At 49.5% G+C, this 21,393-nt stretch overlaps 1 protein-coding gene across 1 annotated transcript; it reads left to right on the forward strand.

Annotated features, from left to right (window-relative positions):
• Positions 1-15,041: 15,041 nt before the first annotated feature.
• Positions 15,042-15,530, forward strand: LOC135212821 (uncharacterized). The gene has a single exon (XM_064246592.1). The coding sequence runs from the start codon at positions 15,042-15,044 to the stop codon at positions 15,528-15,530; it is 489 nt and encodes a 162-aa protein (XP_064102662.1).
• The last annotated feature ends 5,863 nt before the right edge of the window (positions 15,531-21,393 follow it).

The raw sequence follows: 21,393 nt of genomic DNA on the forward strand, positions 1-21,393 counted from the left end.
TATGAGATTTTCGTAAAATTCCGTGTGTTCATTGACTTAGGTATTAACAGTGATCAATTCTTAGCAGGAGTAAGTTCATAAGCTCCTATTGAACTGCAAAGTTTTGCAGTATTTTATCCCCCAGATCCTTGACTCATTGCTATCATAGGTGGGTTTAGAGAATGACTGCAAAGAAGCAATGCCAGTGCTTTGACGCTCTGGAAGCCCTGCACCTCTGCTGCTAACCTAACAAACTGCAGTCAGGCCTTTAAAATGATCACAGAAATCATTTAAGATTGCGAAGAATTATGCTCTTGAAACCTTGATGTAGGGTGGAGGTGGATGAGATGCCTCTATGCAGTACATGTAAAACTGGAGTACCTGACAAGGCCACGCAAGGGGAAACGTTCTTGCCTCTGGTTTGGTGTATAATCAGGTGGGTCTACCAGGGCAGCTACTTTTTTAAAGGCAGCAATATTACTGCTCCCCCTGTACCACAGGAACCTGTCCTGAATGAATTCCGAATAGTTTTTACATGATATACAAACCCTCTGTCCTTTACAATAGGAATTACCCAAGGGGAAACCTGGACAAGGCCGCTTGAAATTTCAAACAAGGTGGTTCTGTAGTTGACTACTGGTCCGGTAGTCAGGACTCCCTCCTGACCAGATGTAAACTTTCCAATTTAATTGTAGTGTCTTACCGAACAATTATACAGCCGTGATTTCCACGAGCGGCAGGATACTAAATTCAAATTTAGCGCGTAGGCGTCGCCAACACTGGTGGTGATGACGTCATCTCCCTCCACTCGCGGGAGAACCAGGTACAACTGCCCAGGTGAATCCAATTCTTTTCCTGCCAGCGTCCGGTGAACATCGGTGGTCGGTGCGGTTGGATGACTTTGCTTCGCTTTTTTCTTGTGGATTTGATCTTCGGAATTGGTGAAGTACTCTTTTTTGGCGTTGTTGTTATTTTGCTTATTATTTAGGCGTTGCCATGTCGGATTCTAGTCCGTCGGGAGTTAGGTTTTGCATCTCAGGATGTAAAACTAGATTATCCAAGTTAGAGTATGATTCTCACACTAAATGTGTTATTGTAGGGGACAGGTTTGTTCAGCAGATCGAACATATAACGAGTGTAGTGATTGGACTGATTCTCAATGGAAGTTTTTTAGTTCATACTCGGAGAAATTAGCTAAAGACAGAATTAGAAAAGCAGCGCTTAGGGAAAGTAGACTTAGCTCTGCTTCGTCTTGCGATGCATCTGTTCCTTCTGTTTCTCCTCAAATTGTTATGTCTCCTTTAACTACACCTCCTATTCCTCCTACTAATCCCACTTCTCCGGCTTCCCGTGTAGTTTCTTCCGACACCATTGCCAGTCTGGAATCGAGGTTAGATCAGAAATTTTCGGTACTAGCGAATACGGTTTTGCAACTTGGTAATTCAGTTAAGACGTTTTTGGAGAAAGCGGCTTGTGGTAAGAGTGTAGTTGAGGGTGCGTCTGTCTGTCCTGACACGTCTCCTAGACAAAGGTCACTGTCCAGCTCCCCTGCACCGGGGAGAAGACATACCGGAAGTCCAAGGGAGTCGATCGGGATTTGCCCACAGACAGGCGCCTCTCTTGTTGAGCCTGTTGCGCCTCAACAGAGCTCGGTTAAGCGTTGGAAAGGTGTTGCGGTCAGACGCCTTTCGAATGATTCAAGCGATTCGTCTCCGGTTGTGCGGCGCTCTTGGCGAGATTCGCCCGTTTCGCGTCCCTTAAAGAGGCGTTCAGGCGCTGATTCTTCGCCTCCTCCAGTCAAGCGGTATAAGGAGCCTGAGAGTAGGGTTGCGCCTCGGCTGTTAGCGGCTCGTTCGTCGCCTCAATCTGTGCCTTTTTCGGTTCCATCTACTAGTAGAGATTGTGGTTTTAGCGCTGTAGCTAGCAGGTCTAAGGGTGTTTCTTTAGGCGCTTTCTCGTCTGTTACGCCTGATGCGCCTGTTTCGCCTCGAATTTCGGCGGCTCCGAGCGAGGCGCAAGTAGTTTTTCCGCCTCCTGCTGAACATTTAGGCTCTTCCAAGCCTACGTTAACTGTTTTTTATTCGTCTCTGGTGCCTTTGCGCAAGCAGTTAGAGATGTTAACCAACTGGATGAATGAGTCCAAGGGTGGTTCGAAACCTTCAGATCCGGTTGTAGTCCCGTCTACTTCTTCGGCGGTATCGGAGAATGAAGAAGAAGTAGAGGAGGAGGATTCACATCACCTCTCGTGTTATTCACGTCTCCTTAGATTTCTTCTGGTATCTTATCCAGATTATTTTGAGAAAGCGGCTCCGTGCTCCCCAACTTCGACTTTTTTGATGAGGAGGAAAACTTCAGACCCTCTCCTCCCAAAACTTGTTCTATCTAAAGCGGTTAGACATTCGTTGAAAGAGACGGAGAAATGGATGTCTATGAAAAGAGACTTAGGGAAGGCTCTTTTTGCTTACCCTCCCTCTAAGTTGCTTCGTAAGAGGTATAGGTTTTATGTAACTGGGGAAGCTCCTTCTCTGGGAGTTTGCCTCCTCCCAGGGAGACTTCTCCAGTTTAATCGACTCCTCTAGAAGATCTGCTTTCGCCGCAGCGAAAGTTTTCTTTACAGCGCCTGAGTTGGACCACGTTGTAAAGAATCAATTTAAACTTTTGGAAGTCTTTAGCTTCCTTGATTGGACTATTGGCGCTTTAGCGGCCAAGATTGAAGACTGTCCTTCTCTTTCTCAGGAGTTAGCGGAGGATTGGATTGGTGTTCTGTCCTGTGCGGAAAAATCCATTAGGGATGGATGTGATGAGTTAGCTTCGCTCATCGCCTTTGGTACCCTTAAGAAAAGGCAACTTTGGTGCTCCTTTGCTTCTAAAAGGGTTACTTCCCAACAGAAGTCTGCTCTCTTGTTTGCTCCTTTTGTGAAGATAACCTCTTTCCAGACGATGTAGTGTTGTCAATTTCGTCTGCGCTAGATAAGAAATCTACTTCGGAGGTTTACTGGCACAGTCTACTAAGAGACCTAAAGCTCCTTTGGAGACTGTTCCTTCGGTTTCTCCTCTGGCCCAAGCGCCTTTTCAAGGGAGAAAACCCAAGCGCTTCTTTCGGCTGAAGTCTAATTTGCGACCTCAGTCTAAGGCCTTGGCCAAGGTTAACAAACCTTCCAAATGAAAGCTCGGTTCTTCATGCACCAGTGAGAGCCAGGCTGGCTCTGTTTTGGGAGGAATGGGAAAACAGAGAGCAGAAGCCTGGGTAGTGCAAGTACTCAAGTTCGGCTATCGTATTCCTCTCGTTTCACCTCCCTCGCTCTCACCTGTGCCAATTCCATTCCAGGCATACTCTCCGGGCTCAGACAAATTTCTGGCGCTAGCCGCAGAAGTGGAAGCGCTTGTTCTCAAAGAAGCGATAGAACAGATAGAAGGGGATTTTCCTCCAGGCTTTTACAATCGCCTTTTTGTAGTTCCCAAGTCATCAGGGGCTGGAGGCCGGTTTTGGATGTGAGCGCCCTGAACTTGCATGTCCAGAAAACAAAATTTCATATGGAGACCACTCGGTCGGTTCTGGAGTCCATCAGGACAGGGGGATTGGATGGTCTCTCTGGACATGCAAGACGCTTATTTTCACATTCCGATACATCGCGAATCTCGGAAGTACCTGAGGTTCATGTTCGAAGGCAAGGTGTTTCAGTTTCGGGCGCTTTGCTTCGGACTAGCGACCGCTCCTCAAGTTTTCACCAGGGTTCTATCCCCGATAGGAAGCTGGCTGCACATATTAGGAGTAAGAATCTCCCTCTATCTGGACGATTGGCTTCTCCGGTCGAAATCAGAGAGTCGGTGCATGAAGGACCTTGGAACAACTCTGGATCTTGCCAGAAAGTTAGGAATTCTGGTCAACAAACAGAAGTCCCAGTTGGTTCCATCTCAGAGCATCCTTTATTTGGGGATGACTCTGAATGCTCAAGTTTTTCGGGTTTTGGGCTTTTCTGTCCCCGAAGAGGGTTCAAGGCTGTCTGGAGACAGTTCAGGAGTTCTTGGACAAAAAGGTAAGTTCTGCCAATCAGTGGATGAGGCTCCTGGGCAAATTGACGTCTGTGGAGAAATTTGTGACGTTGGGAAGACTGCACATGAGACCTCTGCAGTTTTTCCTGAGAGCCTCTTGGTGCAGGAAGACACAACCCGACTCGATTACCTTTCCTGTCACAGATCAAATAAAAGAGGACCTAAGGTGATGGCTCTCTCGAGCAAGGTTGGAAGAAGGGTTAGATTTACGACCCATCCTCCCGAACCTACAGTTCTTTTCCGACACATCGGACACAGGTTGGGGAGCCCTGCTGGGAAATCAACGGACTTCAGGAGCTTGGTCGGAGAAGGAGAAGAAGTTCCACATAAATGTAAAGGAACGGAATTTTAGCAATTTTCCTGGGGCTCAGACAGTTTCGGAGCTTAGTAGAAGGTCGGGTAGTGGCAGTGCATTCCGACAACTCCACGGCTCTCTCGTACGTGCGGAAACAGGGGGGGACTCAGTCTTTCTCTCTATACAAAGTAGCCAAGGATCTCCTCCTGTGGTCAAACGAAGCGAAGGTTCAGCTAGTCCCGAGATTTGTTCCGGGAAAGATGAACGTCCTGGTGGACGAGTTAAGTCGTCAACAGCAAGTGTTACCTCTGGAGTGGACTTTGGACAACAAGATTTGTCAGAAACTTTGGCGCCTTTGGGGACGACCGTCCATAGACCTGTTCGCGACATCAAGGAACAACCGTCTTCCTCTCTTTTGTTCTCCAGTTCTAGATCCTCTAGCTTGGTCGGTGGACGCAATGCTGTTGGATTGGTCGGGTCTGGAAGCTTATGCATTCCCTCCGTTCGGTCTAATAAGAGAGGTGCTGAACAAGTTCATGTCACACAGCAATGTAACACTAACGTTAATCGCTCCCTTTTGGCCCAGGAAAGAGTGGTTCCCGGACCTTCTCCAGTTGTTAGTAGACTTCCCCAGACTTCTTCCTCCAGAGAAGTGGCTTCTCAAACAACCTCACTTCAAGAGGTTCCACCAAAACTTGTCCGCTCTAGCTCTGACAGGGTTCAGACTGTCCGGAATCTTGTCAGAGCGAAAGGGTTTTCAAGAAGAGCTGCAGAAGCTATCGCTCGTTGTAGGAGTCTTCTAACAAACTCTATCAAGGGAAGTGGAGAATCTTCAGAGAGTGCAGAGAGTGGTGTAGAAGTGCTAAAGTCTCTACTTCTGCGACCTCTTTAACAGAAATAGCAGATTTTCTTCTATTTCTTAGGAACTCTAAGAAACTGGCTCCTTCGACGATCAGAGGATATAGAGCCATGCTCTCTTCGGTTTTTCGACATCGAGGTTTGGATATTTCCTCCAATTCAGATCTGTCGGACCTCATTAGGTCTTTCGAAACCACTAAGCTCCCGCAGGATACAGTGGCTTGGAACTTAGATGTGGTGCTTAAGTTCCTCATGGGGCCACCGTTTGAGCCTTTGAAGTCGGCTTCACTCAGGAACTTGACTAAGAAGGCACTTTTTCTTATTGCACTAGCTTCTGCTAAGCGTGTCAGCGAATTGCACGCTATAGACAAAAGAGTCGGTTTCTCTCAAGGCAATGCTGTATTTTCGGTATCTTTGACCTTTCTAGCCAAAAATGAGAATCCTTTAATCCTTGGCCGAGGAGTTTTGTGGTAAGGAACTTATCTGATTTGGTTGGACATGAGGAGGAAGAAAGGCTCTTATGTCCAGTCAGGGCTATTAAGCAGTATCTGTTTGCCACTAAGGGTATTAGAGGACAATCTTCTAAGCTCTGGACCTCGGTTCAAAATCCCTCTCGTCCTCTTTCTAAGAATGCTATATCGTTCTTTATTAGAGAGCTCATCAGGGAAGCTCACTCGCAGTCCGAGAACGACAATCTTTCCGTTCTGAGAGTTAAAGCTCACGAGGTTAGAGCAGTGGCAACTTCTTTAGCATTTAGAAAGAATTTATCTTTAGCTTCGATTCTTCAGAGCACGTTCTGGAGATCGAATTCGGTTTTTGCGAGTCATTATCTCAAAGAGATAGAAACGGTTTTCGAGAATTGTAAAATGTTAGGTCCGGTGGCGGTTTCTGGCATGGTGTTGGGAGAAACGGCACAGGGGTCGTCACCTCTATGCTAACTTTTCACCTTGAATAGGTTGTCGAGTTCAAGGGAAGCTGGGGGTACTGAGTACCTGGGATACTCACCAGTCTGTTAGGTCAGATTTTATAATGGTTGGGTATATATGTTTTTAAATCTGGTGTTGGTGACAAATGTATTGTATGATTGGATTTCTGGTCTTAGCCCAGGGCAAGGGCAATCTTTGTTGTTACTATCCTCCGTCAGTCAGCCTTGACTCGCTTGAACTACGGAAGGATTCCACTCCTGTAGAGGCTAACTTTGGTCAAATTCCAATTGTTCCGACACGGCATACAAACCTTCGGTCCTTTTACAATAGGAAGGTACTAGCGGCAGCTGGATAGGTCGTAAGCTTTCGAACAAGGGGTTCGGTAGTTAACTGCTTGTCCGACAGGCGCGCGCGCGCGACTGGGAGGTAAACAAACCACTTTTGCTTTCGGCCTCACAGCGAGTGGACGTGTGTGTTCGACGCTCTCTGCCCGCTTCTCGTCGTTTGCTTTCATGAGTATTTGGTTGTGTTTGTGTGTGAATCATTTGTAAGTACAATCATTTCCTCTCTTATTTCATCATTTGTGAATTGATCAATAATGGAATCTCCACGCCTCGCTACCCCCCGGAGATTATGCCCGGGTACCGAAGGGCGTAAATGCGGAAAGTTCCGCTCATTCCCGGAAATTGATCCACATATTTTGTGCGCTCGGTGTCGGGGGCGCGAATGCACCCGAGCCGAGCCCTGTGAATTATGTTCTAATTGGTCGGAGGCGCAGTGGGCCTTGTACGAAGGCAGGAAGAAGCGAAGGCCTGCAAAGGAGTCGTCGGAAAGCTCTCCCGCGACTCCTTTGGTTACGGACACTTCGTCTTCTTTCCTGCCGCCCGCTCAGCTCCCACGTTTGGCGCCTTCCCCTTCGGGGGGGGTTTCTAGGTCCTTCTCCTCACCCGACCTGTCGAGTGTGGAGGAGGGCGCTAGATATCCCGATGTCGAGTTGTACTCTGGGTCCTCTATCCGTTCGTCTTCGCGCGAGCGGGTAGAGGATCCTGCTAATCACCCGACTTTTGCTTCCTCAGGTGCGGTTGCCGCGAAGGACGACCTCGGACAAGTGTGGGCATCGTTGGGTCTGCAGGGCGTGCCGAGTGTCCAGGGGCTGCTCTACCATCTCGCTGGCTCTGTGGCGGTCACGCATGCTACGGTTACGACCACCACCACGACCCTTTCAACGCCTGGCTATGCTTCACCTCCTCACCTGGTGTACACCCCGCACGCGGTCTCTGTCACACCAACTACATCGGTGCAGGGGCCAGTTGCCGTACCACGGGGGAGTGTGATGCCGCCGCCTGAGTTTGCCGTGCTGCCGCGACCGGACTTCGTGTGCCCGAAGAGCTCGCCCCTGGACCTCCCACCAGTACCTAGGATGTCTGTGCCGCTGGTCCGTCCACCTGGACCGCCTGTACAGCCTGCCGTACCTGCCGTACCTACCCAGCCGCTGTTCACGGACGTGACGTTACCGACCACTGCTGCCGTTCCAGTACCTGCTCCTGCCGTCTCCACTGCTGTTCCTGTGATGCCTGCACCTGCTGACGTTGTTCCTGTTCCTGGCACCGCTGCTCCCGATGCTGATCTGTTCGGACAAGTGCGTCCGGGCCCTGTTGCTTCGGCAACAGCAGCCCCGGCTCCGCTCTGGATGACAGATCTGACATCGGTCCTGAGGAGGTTGACGAAGAAGAAGAAGAAGAGGAGGAAGATGTCGTCGTCGTCTTCATCGTCTTCTTCGTCGTCGTCGTCGTCTGCCGCCTCTTCCCCTTCTTCTTCTAAGGCTCCCCGCCTAAGAAGAAGAAGGTCGCCTCCCCCCCCCCTAAGAAGTCTCCTTCGGGAACTTCTAAGGGCCCGTCTCGCTCTGGTGAGACGGGGGGTTCTTCCGCTGGTCACCCTGCTCCTTCGGGGGCAGGACCCGTCTCTTCTTCCGCAAGGAAGAAGACTACGGGGACCAGAGGAGTGCCGGCTAACACCGGCACTTCCTCACCTGCTGTTAGTGGTTCGACCACGGCAGCAGGATCCGTCTCGGCCTCTCGTTCGCGAGAGGTACCGAGTGTACGGTCGCCTACCAGCGACCGTGCAGCTAGGAACCAGACCTCTGAGCCAGCTCAGCGTCAGGTTCACGGCACGGAGCGGAAGACTGGTGACAGCCGCTCACGCGACTCTCACCAGACCAGCTCTCGCTCTCGCGGCGAGCAGCTGGCTACCCGGGCGGACGTGACGGTCCATGACCGGCCACGGGCTGAGGCTGGGAAGAGGTCCCCCCGTTCGCCGGCGCCAGCCACGGCTGGTACCAGCGACGTGACGCGCCGTGAGGATACGCACCGGTCTCACCGTGACAGTGGAGCTCGCCGGTCGCCTGACCGTCACTCTCACAGAGAGCGATCGGGTACGGCAACCAGCACCAGCTCCTCTGACACACGAGACCGGGGCCGCTGTTCTCGGTCCAGCCGTTCTCCACAGCGAGACGGCTCGACTAGGCCTGCAGCTCGATCGCCACCGCGGGTTGACGATCGCCTGCAGTCTTCCAAGCCCACTGGTTCTGCCAGCGAGCGAGGAGGGAGCGTCAGGTCTGCCTCTCCCATACCTTCAACCTCCTCGGGTTACACCGGGAGGGGCGAGGTATTGAGGAAGGTGATCGATGAGGGGTGCGCCCCTCAGGATCCCACCACGTCGTCCTACGTACCAGGCACGGTTCTCGGACCAGCCAGGTCGTATGCACAAGTGGCTGGAGGAGACCGAGAGGGGTCTGTCGCTGTTCCTCCCCTCGAGGGAGGAGGGTCTCGGGAGATGCTCCTGTTTGAGGGACTGGATGGTCCGACTCCGCAGGACGCAGTCACTCCTGAGATCCAGAGGAACTTTGCCGAGGTTATTGCGCTGATTCGTCAGCACAACGACCTCGCGGAAGGATCGCCGCTCCCACCATCCGAGCCCACGTCCCGGCTCGAGTTGTTCTGGGGCCCGAAGAGGGAACCCAGACCGACGGTGGGTTTGCCGCGTTCCGAGCTTGCCGACTCAGTGCTGGACCAGGTAGAATCGCTTGTCTCCGGTCAAGACGGTTCTCTCAAGTCTGGCAGGTCGAGCAAGCTGCTTCCACCTCCTCTGCTGCGACAGCGGCGTTTTTACGTGCCATCTGAGGACCCGATGCCGCCCAAACAGGTGAACCCGGAGTTAGCCAGGCTGACTCCGGGTGTGTCTCTGCAGCAGCTCCTGTCCGAGAACCTATGGTTCTCGCAGCAAGAGGCACTCGGCCTGGAATCTACTGCCATGGCAGCTTTCCAGGCCGTCTCCTGGTTAGATCTGTGGTCCCTCACAGTATCTAAGGTCGCAGCCAACTCCGGGGGAATTTCTCCCGAAGATGACTCGGCCTTTAGGAGACTTTGCCAGTCTGGGGGAAGAGCCATCTCCTTCCTTGCCCACCAGACGGTGAACCTGTGGGCCAACCTGGTTCTCCGACGTAGGGACGCTGTCCTTACTCGGGTTTCCAGGGGCGGCCGGGCATGAAGCGGCGTTGGGACTTCGCAACGGACCTTTACGGAGTTCCACGTCTCTCTTCCCAGGAGAGATGGTGGACGCTGCGGTGGACAGACGGCGCACTGACGACAGTGACCGTCTGGTTCACCAGGCAGTCTCGAAGGCTTCTGGGCAGCCTCGGACTGCGGCCAAGTCTAAGAGCTCGGCTAGCGCTTCCTCGGTGGCTAAGACGGTAGCTGCGTCGAAGCCCCGGGGAAAGACTCTGTCTTCTTCGACTTCTACAAAGGGGAGCCGTAACCAGCCCTCCTCCCAGCCCTCCTCCTCCCGTGGAGGCTCTGGAAGGAGTCGAAGAAAGGGGGGAAACGCTAGGGACGGCGTTCCCCCTCACCTGCTGCCGGAAGTGGGGGGGTGCCTGGCCAGCCATTGGGCAACTTGGCAGCGCTACGGCGCCGAGACCTGGATTGTAGATGTCCTTCGGGAGGGATATCTATTACCCTTCGAATCTCGGCCACCCCTCACCTCCAACCCGGTCCAACAGCAGTCGTACGTTCCAGGGTCTTCGAAGGACGTAGCATTGAGACAGGAGATCAAGACCATGCTGAGCAAGAGAGCTGTAGAAATCGTCACGGATCAGTCACCGGGCTTTTACAGTCGACTCTTCCTGGTGGAAAAGTCTACGGGAGGCTGGCGCCCGGTGATAGATCTCTCTCCTCTGAACCGGTTTGTTCGCCAGACCCGGTTCACGATGGAGACGGCACGTTCAGTGCTCGACTCCATCAGGGAGAACGATTTCATGCTTTCAGTGGACTTGAAGGATGCGTATTTCCAAATACCCATTCATCAGTCCTCCAGAAAGTACCTCCGCTCATCCTCGACGGGACGGTGTACCAGTTCAGGGCACTTTGCTTCGGTCTCTCAACCGCCCCACAGGTGTTCACGCGAGTGTTCACTCTGGTGTCTGCTTGGGCCCATTCGCACGGGATACGTCTGATGAGGTATCTCGACGATTGGTTAGTCCTGGCGAGCTCCCGCTCGCAGTTGCTACAGGACAGGGATCGACTGCTCGAGTTCTGTCGCGATCTGGGGATCGTTGTGAACTTCGAAAAGTCCGATCTCGAGCCCAAGCAGAGGATGAAGTACCTGGGTATGCTGATCGACACGGTAGCAGGGCGAGTCTTCCCCGCAGACTCGCGGATCAGCAGATTCAGGGAGGCAGCCAACCAGTTCCTGTCTCGGCAGGAACAGGTAGCTCAGCGATGGCAAGTCGTGATCGGACACCTGTCGTCACTCGAGAAGTTAGTCCCTCACGGGCGTCTTCACCTGCGGTCTCTTCAGTGGAGACTAAAGGAGAGTTGGTCACAGGCGACGGATCCCCCAAGCTTTCCAGTGTCACTGACACCGGAGGTGAGGCAGGACCTAGCCTGGTGGCTGGACGACAGGAACCTCTTAAGAGGAGTGCCTCTGCGCACTCCCCCCCCGGACATGCAGCTGTTCTCAGACGCATCGACCGAGGGATGGGGCGCACACCTGGAGGAGTTGCTGACTTCAGGAGTGTGGGACGAGAACGACAAGCACCTTCACATCAATGTACTGGAACTCAAGGCAGCGTTCCTCGCTCTCCAAGAGTTCCAGGACCGCTTGATGGGACACTCAGTGGTGTTGATGTGCGACAACACCACGGTAGTGGCCTACGTCAACAAACAGGGGGGCTAGTGTCTCTCCCGTTGTACCAGTTGACTCGGCAGGTGCACGAGTGGGCGAGGCACACTCAATAGAGCTGTCGGCACGCTACATTCCAGGGAAGAGGAATGTAGTAGCAGACACGCTCAGCCGTCGGGATCAGGTGATAGGGACCGGAGGGTCTCTACACCAGGACGTGGCGGAAAGGCTCTTCGACCTGTGGGGGCGACCAGTCGTGGATCTGTTCGCCACCCGGCACAACAGGAAGCTCCAGGTGTTCTTCTCGGCCGTGCCGGACCCATGGGCAGCTGCAGAGGACGCTCTTCAACACCCGTGGGACAACCTCTTCGTCTATGCCTTTCCCCCGTTCAGCCTGATTCGCAAGGTGATCAGTCGAGCACTGGTCACCCCGAATCTCAGGATGATCCTGGTGGCTCCCAAATGGCCACAGGCCATTTGGTATCCGGACCTGCTGGCTCTTCTCGCAGGAGAACCGAGAGAGATTCCCCCTTGGCACAACCTTCTCGCCCAGCCACACGTCGAGCGGTACCACCGAGCAGTCCAGTCCCTACGTCTTCACGGCTGGCTGTTATCCACCATCTCTTGCGAACGAGAGGCTTTTCTCGTAGCGCAGCAACAGAGATGGCTGGAAACGTCCGTCAGTCCTCTGCAGCTGTGTACCAGGGGAAATGGGCCGTCTTCTGTGGTTGGTGTCGTAGACGGGGTCTATCTCCTCTCAGAGCCACTCTTCAGCAGGTAGCGGATTTCCTCGTTTTTCTTCGCCGAGAGAAGCTCCTCTCAGTCCCCACAGTCAAAGGATACAGAGCCGCCCTGGCTCTCGTTCTGAAACTGAGGGGATTGGACATCTCGAACTCGTTCGAGATCTCCTTGCTTATGAGGAGCTTTGAAAGGTCTTGCCCACCTAGGGAACTCAGGCCCCCTGCGTGGGATGTGACTCTCGTCCTTAGGAGTTTGACTCGAACGCCGTTCGAGCCACTCCGAGAGTCGTCAGACAGGGATCTGACCCTCAAGACCCTCTTCTTGCTGGCCCTGGCATCGGCGAAGAGAGTAGGGGAACTTCATGGTCTTTCCTATGATGTACGACACTCCAGGGGATGGGGATCTGTGACGCTCGATTTCGTCCCGAACTTCGTTGCGAAGACTCAGAAACCGTCGGTCCCTGACGACAGGTTCGAGTCCTTCACGATTCCCTCCCTAATGGACTTCACCGATAATGATGCGGATGAGATGCTGCTTTGTCCTGTGAGGGCGCTACGGCGCTATCTGAAGAAAACTCGACACCTCAGGCCTGAGTGTCGACGCCTCTTCGTTAGCACCGGGGTAACCAAGAAAGAAGTACAAGAACACTCTTTCATTCTGGCTGCGTGAGGTCATCAGGAGGGCGTATGAGGCTGATGATAGTGACGACATCCGTACGTCCCGTCCGAGAGCTCACGAAGTCAGAAGTATTGGCCCCTCGTTGGCGTTTCGTAAGAACTTCTCCGTGGCGCAGGTCCTGAAGGCAGGGGTCTGGTCTAACCAGACTACCTTTACGCCTTCTACCTTCGGGATATTGCCCACAGGTCCTTGGATACCTTTTCCTTGGGACCCGTGGTGGCTGCTCAACAAGTTGTGTAGCAAACCCAGACCCTCGCAGGCTGAAACAGCATCGAGTCCTGGTGTGACTGTGTGGATGGATGTGTGAATGAGTGAGTGACTGGCTCCCTCTTCCCGTCTTTTCCTCCTCCTCTACCTGTGGGCAGAGGGCCACGGTCGTCACTACGCTGGATGAGGACGAGATGCAGGTGAGCTATATGACAGAGCCCCATCCTATCCCTTTCACTAGGGATAGGAGCAGAATATCCACCACTTCCTCCTACAAGGGGGGGGAAGTGGATGCCTACAAGAGTCAAACCCATGACTTTATATTTGCTCCTGTACAGGAACAAGTTCTTACATTGCTGGTACGAAGAGATACGCTTGCCTCTCTCTTAGTACTCGGTCCAGAGGTCTGACCATTGATCCTGCGGTGCACACCCCGATCAATCGGACAGAGGCTTGGATCCCTCCCTCGCTCTTACGACCAGGGAGACTTCCAAGGTTGGGCGAACACCAGTCTGTTCACAAAAGACTCAGATTCCTCCCACCAAGAAGTGAGTCTTCCTATTGTAAAAGGACCGAAGGTTTGTATGCCGTGTCGGAACAAATGACAATTTGTCCAAAATTGCATTTTTCCTAACTATACAAACCTGAGGTCCTTTTACAATAGGAAGGTACTAGCGGCAGCTGGATAGGTCGTAAGCTTTCGAACAAGGGGTTCGGTAGTTAACTGCTTGTCCGACAGGCGCGCGCGCGCGACTGGGAGGTAAACAAATCACTTTTGCTTTTGGCCCAAGCAAAAACTGCAGAGTGAGGGGTGGCATGAGGTGGGGCTATGTGTAAAAGGACCTCAGGTTTGTATAGTTAGGAAAAATGCAATTTTGGACAAATTGTCATTTCCTCTACAATAGTAAGAAGAGCACCGACCAGAGGCAGTAACAGTCTGCTGTAGCTCTCTTACAAGGTAAGGTACAACAGACACCTTGAGTGTTTACTGGTATTGTAATAAATGTAACCATTTAGAAATACTAGTGGTCCATTAAATCCCACCTTCTCATAAATGTGTAATCAGCTGTATAATTGTTCGGTAAGACACTACAATAAAAATGAAATTTTCATTATTAAAATGAAGTTTTATTGTATACTTACCGAACAATTATGATTATACCCACCCTCCTCCCCTTAGGTGGACGGACGGGCAGAAAGAATTGGATTCACCTGGGCAGTTGTACCTGGTTCTCCCGCGAGTGGAGGGAGATGACGTCATCACCACCAGTGTTGGCGACGCCTACGCGCTAAATTTGAATTTAGTATCCTACCGCTCGTGGAAATCACGGCTGTATAATTGTTCGGTAAGTATACAATAAAACTTCATTTTAATAATGAAAATTTCATTTTGCTTTCGGCTGTCGTCTGGAAACACGTTTTCACTAATCTCTACCTGACTGTATTTGCTGTGCTTTCTACCTTTATGATGGTATCTTTTCTTGTTTCTGTGTATATGGTGCTGTTTGTCCGTTATTATATTGATGATAATCATGCACCCCCACAAACCAATTCTACCCAAGAAGGCCACCTTCTCCCAGTGAATGTGCTTGGGAGTTGGCAGCAAGAAACTTGGAAACTAGATCATTTGTTGAAGGAGACTGTCTTGCCCTTTGCACACATTGTAGAGGGCGTGAGTGCTCTAAGGATAATACTTGTTCTGAGTATTGTGAATGGTCTCCTGAGCTGCTGGAGGTAGGTTCCCAAGGCTTCGTCTGAGGGTAACTCCCCCCCCGACAACGCCTCTGGTTGCTGACCCTTCATCATCTTTTCTCTCCCGGCAAGCTTCCCGTACTTGCTGTTTCTCTTTCGGGGCTCGCTTTCGCATTCCTCTTCCAACTAGTGGGAGGAGGAAGAATGGGGTTTGAGGGGTGAAGGTGACCAGGACAACACTCCTCTGAGGGCATCCTTTTGCTTTAAAGGGGAATTATCTCCTGTGGAGCAAGGGGGGACTCCTCCCCTTAACCAGACTTTGCTTCCACAGGTGTCAAGTCAGGGCTGGAGCAGGCATGGGCCTCCTTTGGTCTAACAGGGCCTCCTTCTGTTAGTGGGTTGTTGGCCCGCTTAAAGAAATCTGCACTACAGCCACTATGAAAACACAGGTTTGCCACGGTGCTGACGGTATTTGGTCATCACCCCACCAAAGTGACTCCTTTGGTGGTGATGAGCACTCACCCTCATCTGCCAGCCCTGTTACATCTGTGACTCTTCCTCCTGGATTTGAGGTGTCACCTCCGCCTGCTCCTGCTTTGACACTATCTCCATTGGTAGTGTCGGTGATGACGAAGAAGAGGTCTCATCAGGTGTCATCGTCTTCTGTTGCCTCCTCACCTCCCTCTTCGAAGACTTCATGGTCTAAGAAGAGGAAGGTAGCCTCTTGTCCCGTCATGGGACTGAAGGGTCTGCCTCCTCCCACTGAGGAAGCAGTTGGTTCTCTTGTTGGCTCGCCTGTTCCTTCAGGAGTAGGAACCGTAACGCTTAACCCAGGGTCTAGCGTTGTGGGAGCCACAGGAGCGCAGACTTCGTTTCGTGCTTCTGCCTCTGATTCTAGGGAATTGTTCTCAGAATTTTCAAAATAGGAAGAAAACAGAAACAAAACAAGAAGACAATAAGCAGAAAACAGAAACTGCTAGAAGTTTATATAGGAGAAGTTGGTAAAATAGAGGAAGTTTTGGGAAGAGGTTGATGCAATTTTAGACAATGTAAATCAACAGTTTGTGGGGAATTGTGACTATCATGCATTGTCATGGGTTTGAGTCAGGAAGAGTTGAGAAGAATACCTGGACAGAGTCTAATAAAGTATGTATTTAATTTCGATGAGTAATCATATAGGTCAAAAGGAGTAATGATGTAAGGACAACGTCCTCGTCTGTAGTTATTTATGTATAAGTGTTAGTAAAGAAACAAATTCTCTATCTGCGCGCTTGGATCTCTTGTTGTTGTTATTGGAGATTAAGCTGGCCTTTTGTCAGCACAGGCTTTTCCTCATAGAGCAGCCCGTACGTCATGCTGAATATTTTGCAGGTGGAAAGGTGAGTCTTAGGATGTGGTGAGCCTTTATTTTGATAACGGGATATGCAGGTGAAATGGTATGATTTTAAAAAGTGAAATGAAAGGTGAAAAGGCAAGGTTACAAACCCCCTTAAACCCCAAGGTACTCATCAGTGGTAGAAAAAGATCGATAGCAGCGAGTCCTGGCGAGTCAGAGATAGCCAGTAAGGAAATTGTAAAAGTTATCGTTGTAGAAAAACGGGAAAAAGCAAAACTCTATTGAGTTCAAGTACCATTTTTCATTACTCGAAGATAGAAATTAAAAGCACCGATCGTTAGTGGTAGAGATCGATGAAAGAAAAACGAAAAATTAAGTTTTAGAAACAGCAAAATGGAGGTTAGTAACAGCTTAAGGGGTAGTTTGAGTGATAGTTGAAAAATTTAGGTCGTTATACGTGAGGCGGGCGAAAACTGAGGGGAAAGGAAGGTTGTTTAGTAGTAGAAAAAGTGGATAGTTGCCAACCAAATAGTTAACAACTAATTACAGGTGGCTCTGGTACTGTAGCGGTATATCAGTGCTAGGATATCGTCTGGGAGACGAATCTCTATATCATGGACTTCATGGATGAGTGCGGCTAATGTTTCCTCTTCCTGTCCAAAAGGACAGTAAGCAGCTTTATATATAAATGCATAAAATTCTTCGTAGGTGAGCAGGAACTTACTTATCTTGGACTCTCCCACAAGAATGACATCTGTCTGAGTGTGTCCATCAGCACTCAGATACCGCTTATACGTCTGGGTTTTAATGTCCCTCCGTGGGACTGGGACCTCTTCTGTTTGAGTTCCTGCTTACGCGAAAACAGGAGTGTCTGTTGGTGTTTCAGTTTGCATGTCTTCTTCAGCTGGCGATTCTTCAGTCTGGGTTCCTGTTTCGACTCGCAAAACAGGTACTACTGGTGGTGTGGGGGTTAGGGAATGAACTTAGGGGTTGGGAAAATATGCTTAGGGGTAGGGGAAGTTTGTTCAGGGGTCGTGGGAATAACCTTAGGGGTCGGAGGGGTGATTTTAGGGGTTGGAGGAGGTTGGGGAGCAGGAACGTCGAGGTAAGGAAAGGATGAGGGGTTGGGAATATAATGCCGGGATTGAGGAGGCCGTGAAGAGGAAGGTTGACGAGTTTGAGGTGGAGGAGGCAGATTCGTCCTCGGGTCGATTCTGGGCTTGTTTGGAGGTCTTCTTAGCGGCGATGGCTGGCGTACTTGAGGTCTTGCTGGCAGTGGGGGGATGCCCTTCATCCTCCAAATCTCCAGTCTGACGACATCCCTTGAACCATGCATGGTGTGGCTGTTTGCAGTTTGGGCATTGGGCTACAGTGTGGCCCTTTGCCTTAAACTTCTCAAGGCATACTTCAGTCTTGTGTCACTGGCTACATATCCCACAGACATGGTGGGCTGTGCACTCCCTCTTGTGGTGACCAAACCTCTGGCACTTAAAACACCTCAAAGGTTCAGGAATCAAGGCCTCTGTGCGGTATTTTCCAAGGATCCCAAGATCTATAAAAGCTGGTATGTTTCCCATGTCTTCTTTCTTTTCCTTTTCTTTCTTTACGGTACATCTTGTCGCAGTCACGACGTTCGGCACTTGCAAAATACGTTCAGTAGTAACGAACTTGGGGACTTTGCAAATCATCCCCTTTGTTACTTCCTCAGCAGGATCTAGCAGAAGGTATGAGGGGTTGTTTTTCAGCAGCTTAGCAGCACGTTGGTCTTTCGGGGAATGGATGAATTCCTGTTTTAGATTGGGCCTGGCTTGAAGTTTTGCTTCCAGGTGTTTCTGTTCTAAAGCCAACACAGCTGCGTCTGACGTCTGGCCTTGCGTAGGGACTGCTTTGAACTTCGGTAAGGACGGGAAATCCATATTAGAGGTCGTATTCGGGATGTTGATGGGCCAGGGACCTCAATGATTTTTTGCAGAGCTTTCTTCCTCTTTTTCTGCACTTTTCGGAAGATTTCTTTGTCGAGGGAGGGCGGGTTACCTCGTCGCCATCGTCGTCTTGGTGATCCTCGACAGCCTTAGCTGCCGCCGAAAAAACAAACCCACTAAAGAGTCGTATACTATAATAACTCAGGATTATTACGCAAGACGTCATATCTCTTTAGACCCGACTCAGGTACTACATATCCGTCCGCACCTGTCTATGTTAACCCAACTCATCTGTAATAAAGCATACGGGTTGCTCTAGGAGCAAGAACCCGTGCTGGCATAAGGCCAGCTAAATCTAAAACAACACTGTAATAAAGCATCAGTACCCAGATACCTGCCTCTCCGTCTAGTCCTCACAACTGGTGACCTCCCGCATTGGATGGTGACTCAGCGGTTTTGGCTCCTGCCATTAACGGACTCACTATGGCCGCCCACCTTCAGAGAACCTTTAACGGAACCACATGGCGTTACAGTCTAGGTCTCTGAAAGCTCCTTTCCATGGTCGACACAGACTCCACTAACGAACTTACTACGGGACACCATACCCAGGTGTGTTCTGGCATCATTTGAACAGTTTGTTAGCGGACCCACATGATGACTATACTCAGTTTTATCCATCTGTCCACCAGCGTGTGGTGTTTGCGTATGGTAACACTGCATCCCGGGCTTTAGATAGTTACATTCAGCTTACATTCAACAATAATAATAACCCTATTTCGAATATTAACAGTGTAATTTGCATACAGTAAATTGTTAAAACACTTTTCAGTTGCAAATGTACGCTCAGAAATCCTTTCATTTACCTAAAACTTACACATAGCATAACTATCTAAAGCCTGGGACGCAGTGTTACCATACGCAAACACCACAGGCGGGTGGACAGATGGAAAAAAACCGAGTATAGTCTTTACTCTGACGAACCCAACACCACTAATGGACTAAATACGGCACTTAATTCACGTTTTGATGTGAGACAAGTTATGAGGATGGGTACCTGGGTGCTGGTCAGCAGGCACATAGAATCAGGCAGTGGTTCGAACACATCCATATTGACGTCGTGGGCCCCTTTGCCTCAATCGGGGGATGCTAGATTCATCCTCGGCCCGCCGGACGCCGCTGCCGTACTTGCAGGCCTCCTCGGCCCCCCCGACACTGCTGCCGCACCTGGGTGCCTGCTCGGCCCACCCAACATCACTTCCGCACCTGTAGGCCTACTCGGCCTGCCTGACATTGCTGCCACACCTGTAGGCCTGCGCGGCCCGCCGAAGGACTCAGCAGTCGATGATGCTTCACAACAAGTGATCACAAGGACACAGGATCAACCCCTGCCTCCGAGACGTTTTATGGTACTTTATCATCCAATCATTATTCCATAATAATTATCTTGTTGGGGGGGGGGGGGGGATGGGTTGTATTTGTAAGGACAACGTCCTTCACTATTTTTATTTCACTACAACGACTTGCTAAGTTCCAATGTATATAATCTTCTGTAGAATTCTCCGGCCTGTCCGCCGATATATTATTCATGAATGTACGCAGACTGCGTCTGTAGTTATTTATGTATAAGTGTTGGTAAAGAAACACAAATTCTCTATCTCTGTAGACCCGGCTCAGGTACTACATATCCGTCTGCACTTGTCTATGTCAACCTCGCTCATCTATCATAAAGCATATTACGGGCTGCTCGGTGAGCAAGAGCCTGTGTTGACACAAGGTCAGCTTAATCAAAAACAACATCATGAAGCATCAGCACCCAGATACCTGCCACTCTGTCTAGTCCTCACAATGGAAATACCAGAGATATTGAAAAATAAAAAGTTTTATTTGAAGACAGAAATTTTCCAGGGTGATGTACCGTGACTAATAGGTAAGAAAACCATGAGTTGAATGGGTATGACCATAAATTTGAAAGAAAATTGTGTTATAATAGTAGTATTAGGGGAAATGAAGGTAAAGTTAAGAGAAAAGGTAAAAGGAGGGGAAAGGAAAAAAAAAAGACGCTACTAAATTGGAATTGATATACATTAGATGTAAAAACTGCATATTTACAAGGTGACGAATTACAAAGACAAATATATTTAAAACCACCTAGGGAAGATGGTTGGAGTGGATTATGGAAATTGAAGAAAACTTTTTGAGCTCAAGGAAGCAGCAAAAGCATGGTATTGTAAGGTGGTGAAAGTAGTGGAGGAGCTTGAAGGTGAGAGAGGTAGACTAGAACCTAATATATTCTTTTGAAGAAAAGAATAAATTAATGGTATTTTGTGTAGGCAACACATGTAGATGATTTTTGCTACGGAGGAACTGGAGGATTTTTAAAGGAAATCATTAGGAAATTGCAAGTAGGAGAACAAGAAAGTAAAAGTTGTAAGTACGTACATAATTATATAGAAGTAACAGTAGAGCATAAGGAAAATAGATTTTGTCTTAATCAATGGCAGTAGTACATATATAAATTTTACAAGAGAACTAGAAGCTAGAGATTTACAGGTAATAGAATGTTTGGACTAAAGGAGTTAACAGAATATAGATCAGTGTTAGGACAGTTGAATTGGGTATTGCTATACACCATGCCAGAAATATATGATGCTAGTGAATGAAGTAAAGCTTTTAAGAAAAAGCGACCCAAGATATGAAAAAGTTTACTAAAATTGTGAGAAAAACTAAGAACACAATGGGAGAAGTTATAATAAGTGAGCTGGAAGAAGAAAAGATTTATTGGGAAGCCTATGCAGATGCTTCATTTGGGAATATTGAAGATGGTTATACTCAATTGGGTTATGTTATATCCTTGACAGATGGTAAGAGGAAAAGTCCCATATGGTGGAAGTCTAGAAAATCCCGGAGCGTAGCAAAATCCACCATTGAAGCAGAAGCTCTCAGTGTGGGGGAAGCCAATGAAGGATTGATATATTTCAAACAATTGTGGGAAGAGATAGTAGGAGGGAGAAAATTAGAAGCATTCGTTAATGCTGATAATAAAACTAATGATTGCAATAAAATTGAGTACTGGTGTAAGTAGTAAGAGATTAAAAATAGATATCCAGTGTTAATAGAAACAATAGAATCTGGGGAAATAAAGGAGGTGAGATGGATAAAAGGAAAAGATCAAATAGCTGATGTATTAATTAAAGAGAGTTTCAGGGGAAAATAATTGAAATTATGTACAGGGCAAAGAGTTGGAGAATAAAGGAAATTAGAGGGGATTAGGTCAGGAAGAGGAAGGGGACGGAGAAAGCGATAAGTGTGATTATATATCAGTGTAATCAGGGTTGGTTTATTTTAATTTTCTGTATTGGTGAAATGTGGGCATTGTTCAATGTATGGGAAACATGTGTTTGAGTTTAGAAACTGTCTTGATGCATATTAGTTGTGTTGTGATGTCATAGAAGACAAGATGGTGGCGGCATGGGTGGAAATGTAAACATAAATAGAGAGAGGAGAAGAGGAGGCATGGATCTGGTCTTTGAT

Source organism: Macrobrachium nipponense, chromosome 41 (assembly GCF_015104395.2).
Source record: "Macrobrachium nipponense isolate FS-2020 chromosome 41, ASM1510439v2, whole genome shotgun sequence".
Lineage (NCBI taxonomy): Eukaryota > Metazoa > Arthropoda > Malacostraca > Decapoda > Palaemonidae > Macrobrachium > Macrobrachium nipponense.

Coding starts and splice junctions, on each gene's coding strand:
- LOC135212821 (XM_064246592.1), top strand. CDS start 15,042: ATGAAAACACAGGTTTGCCACGGTGCTGACGGTATTTGGTCATCACCC.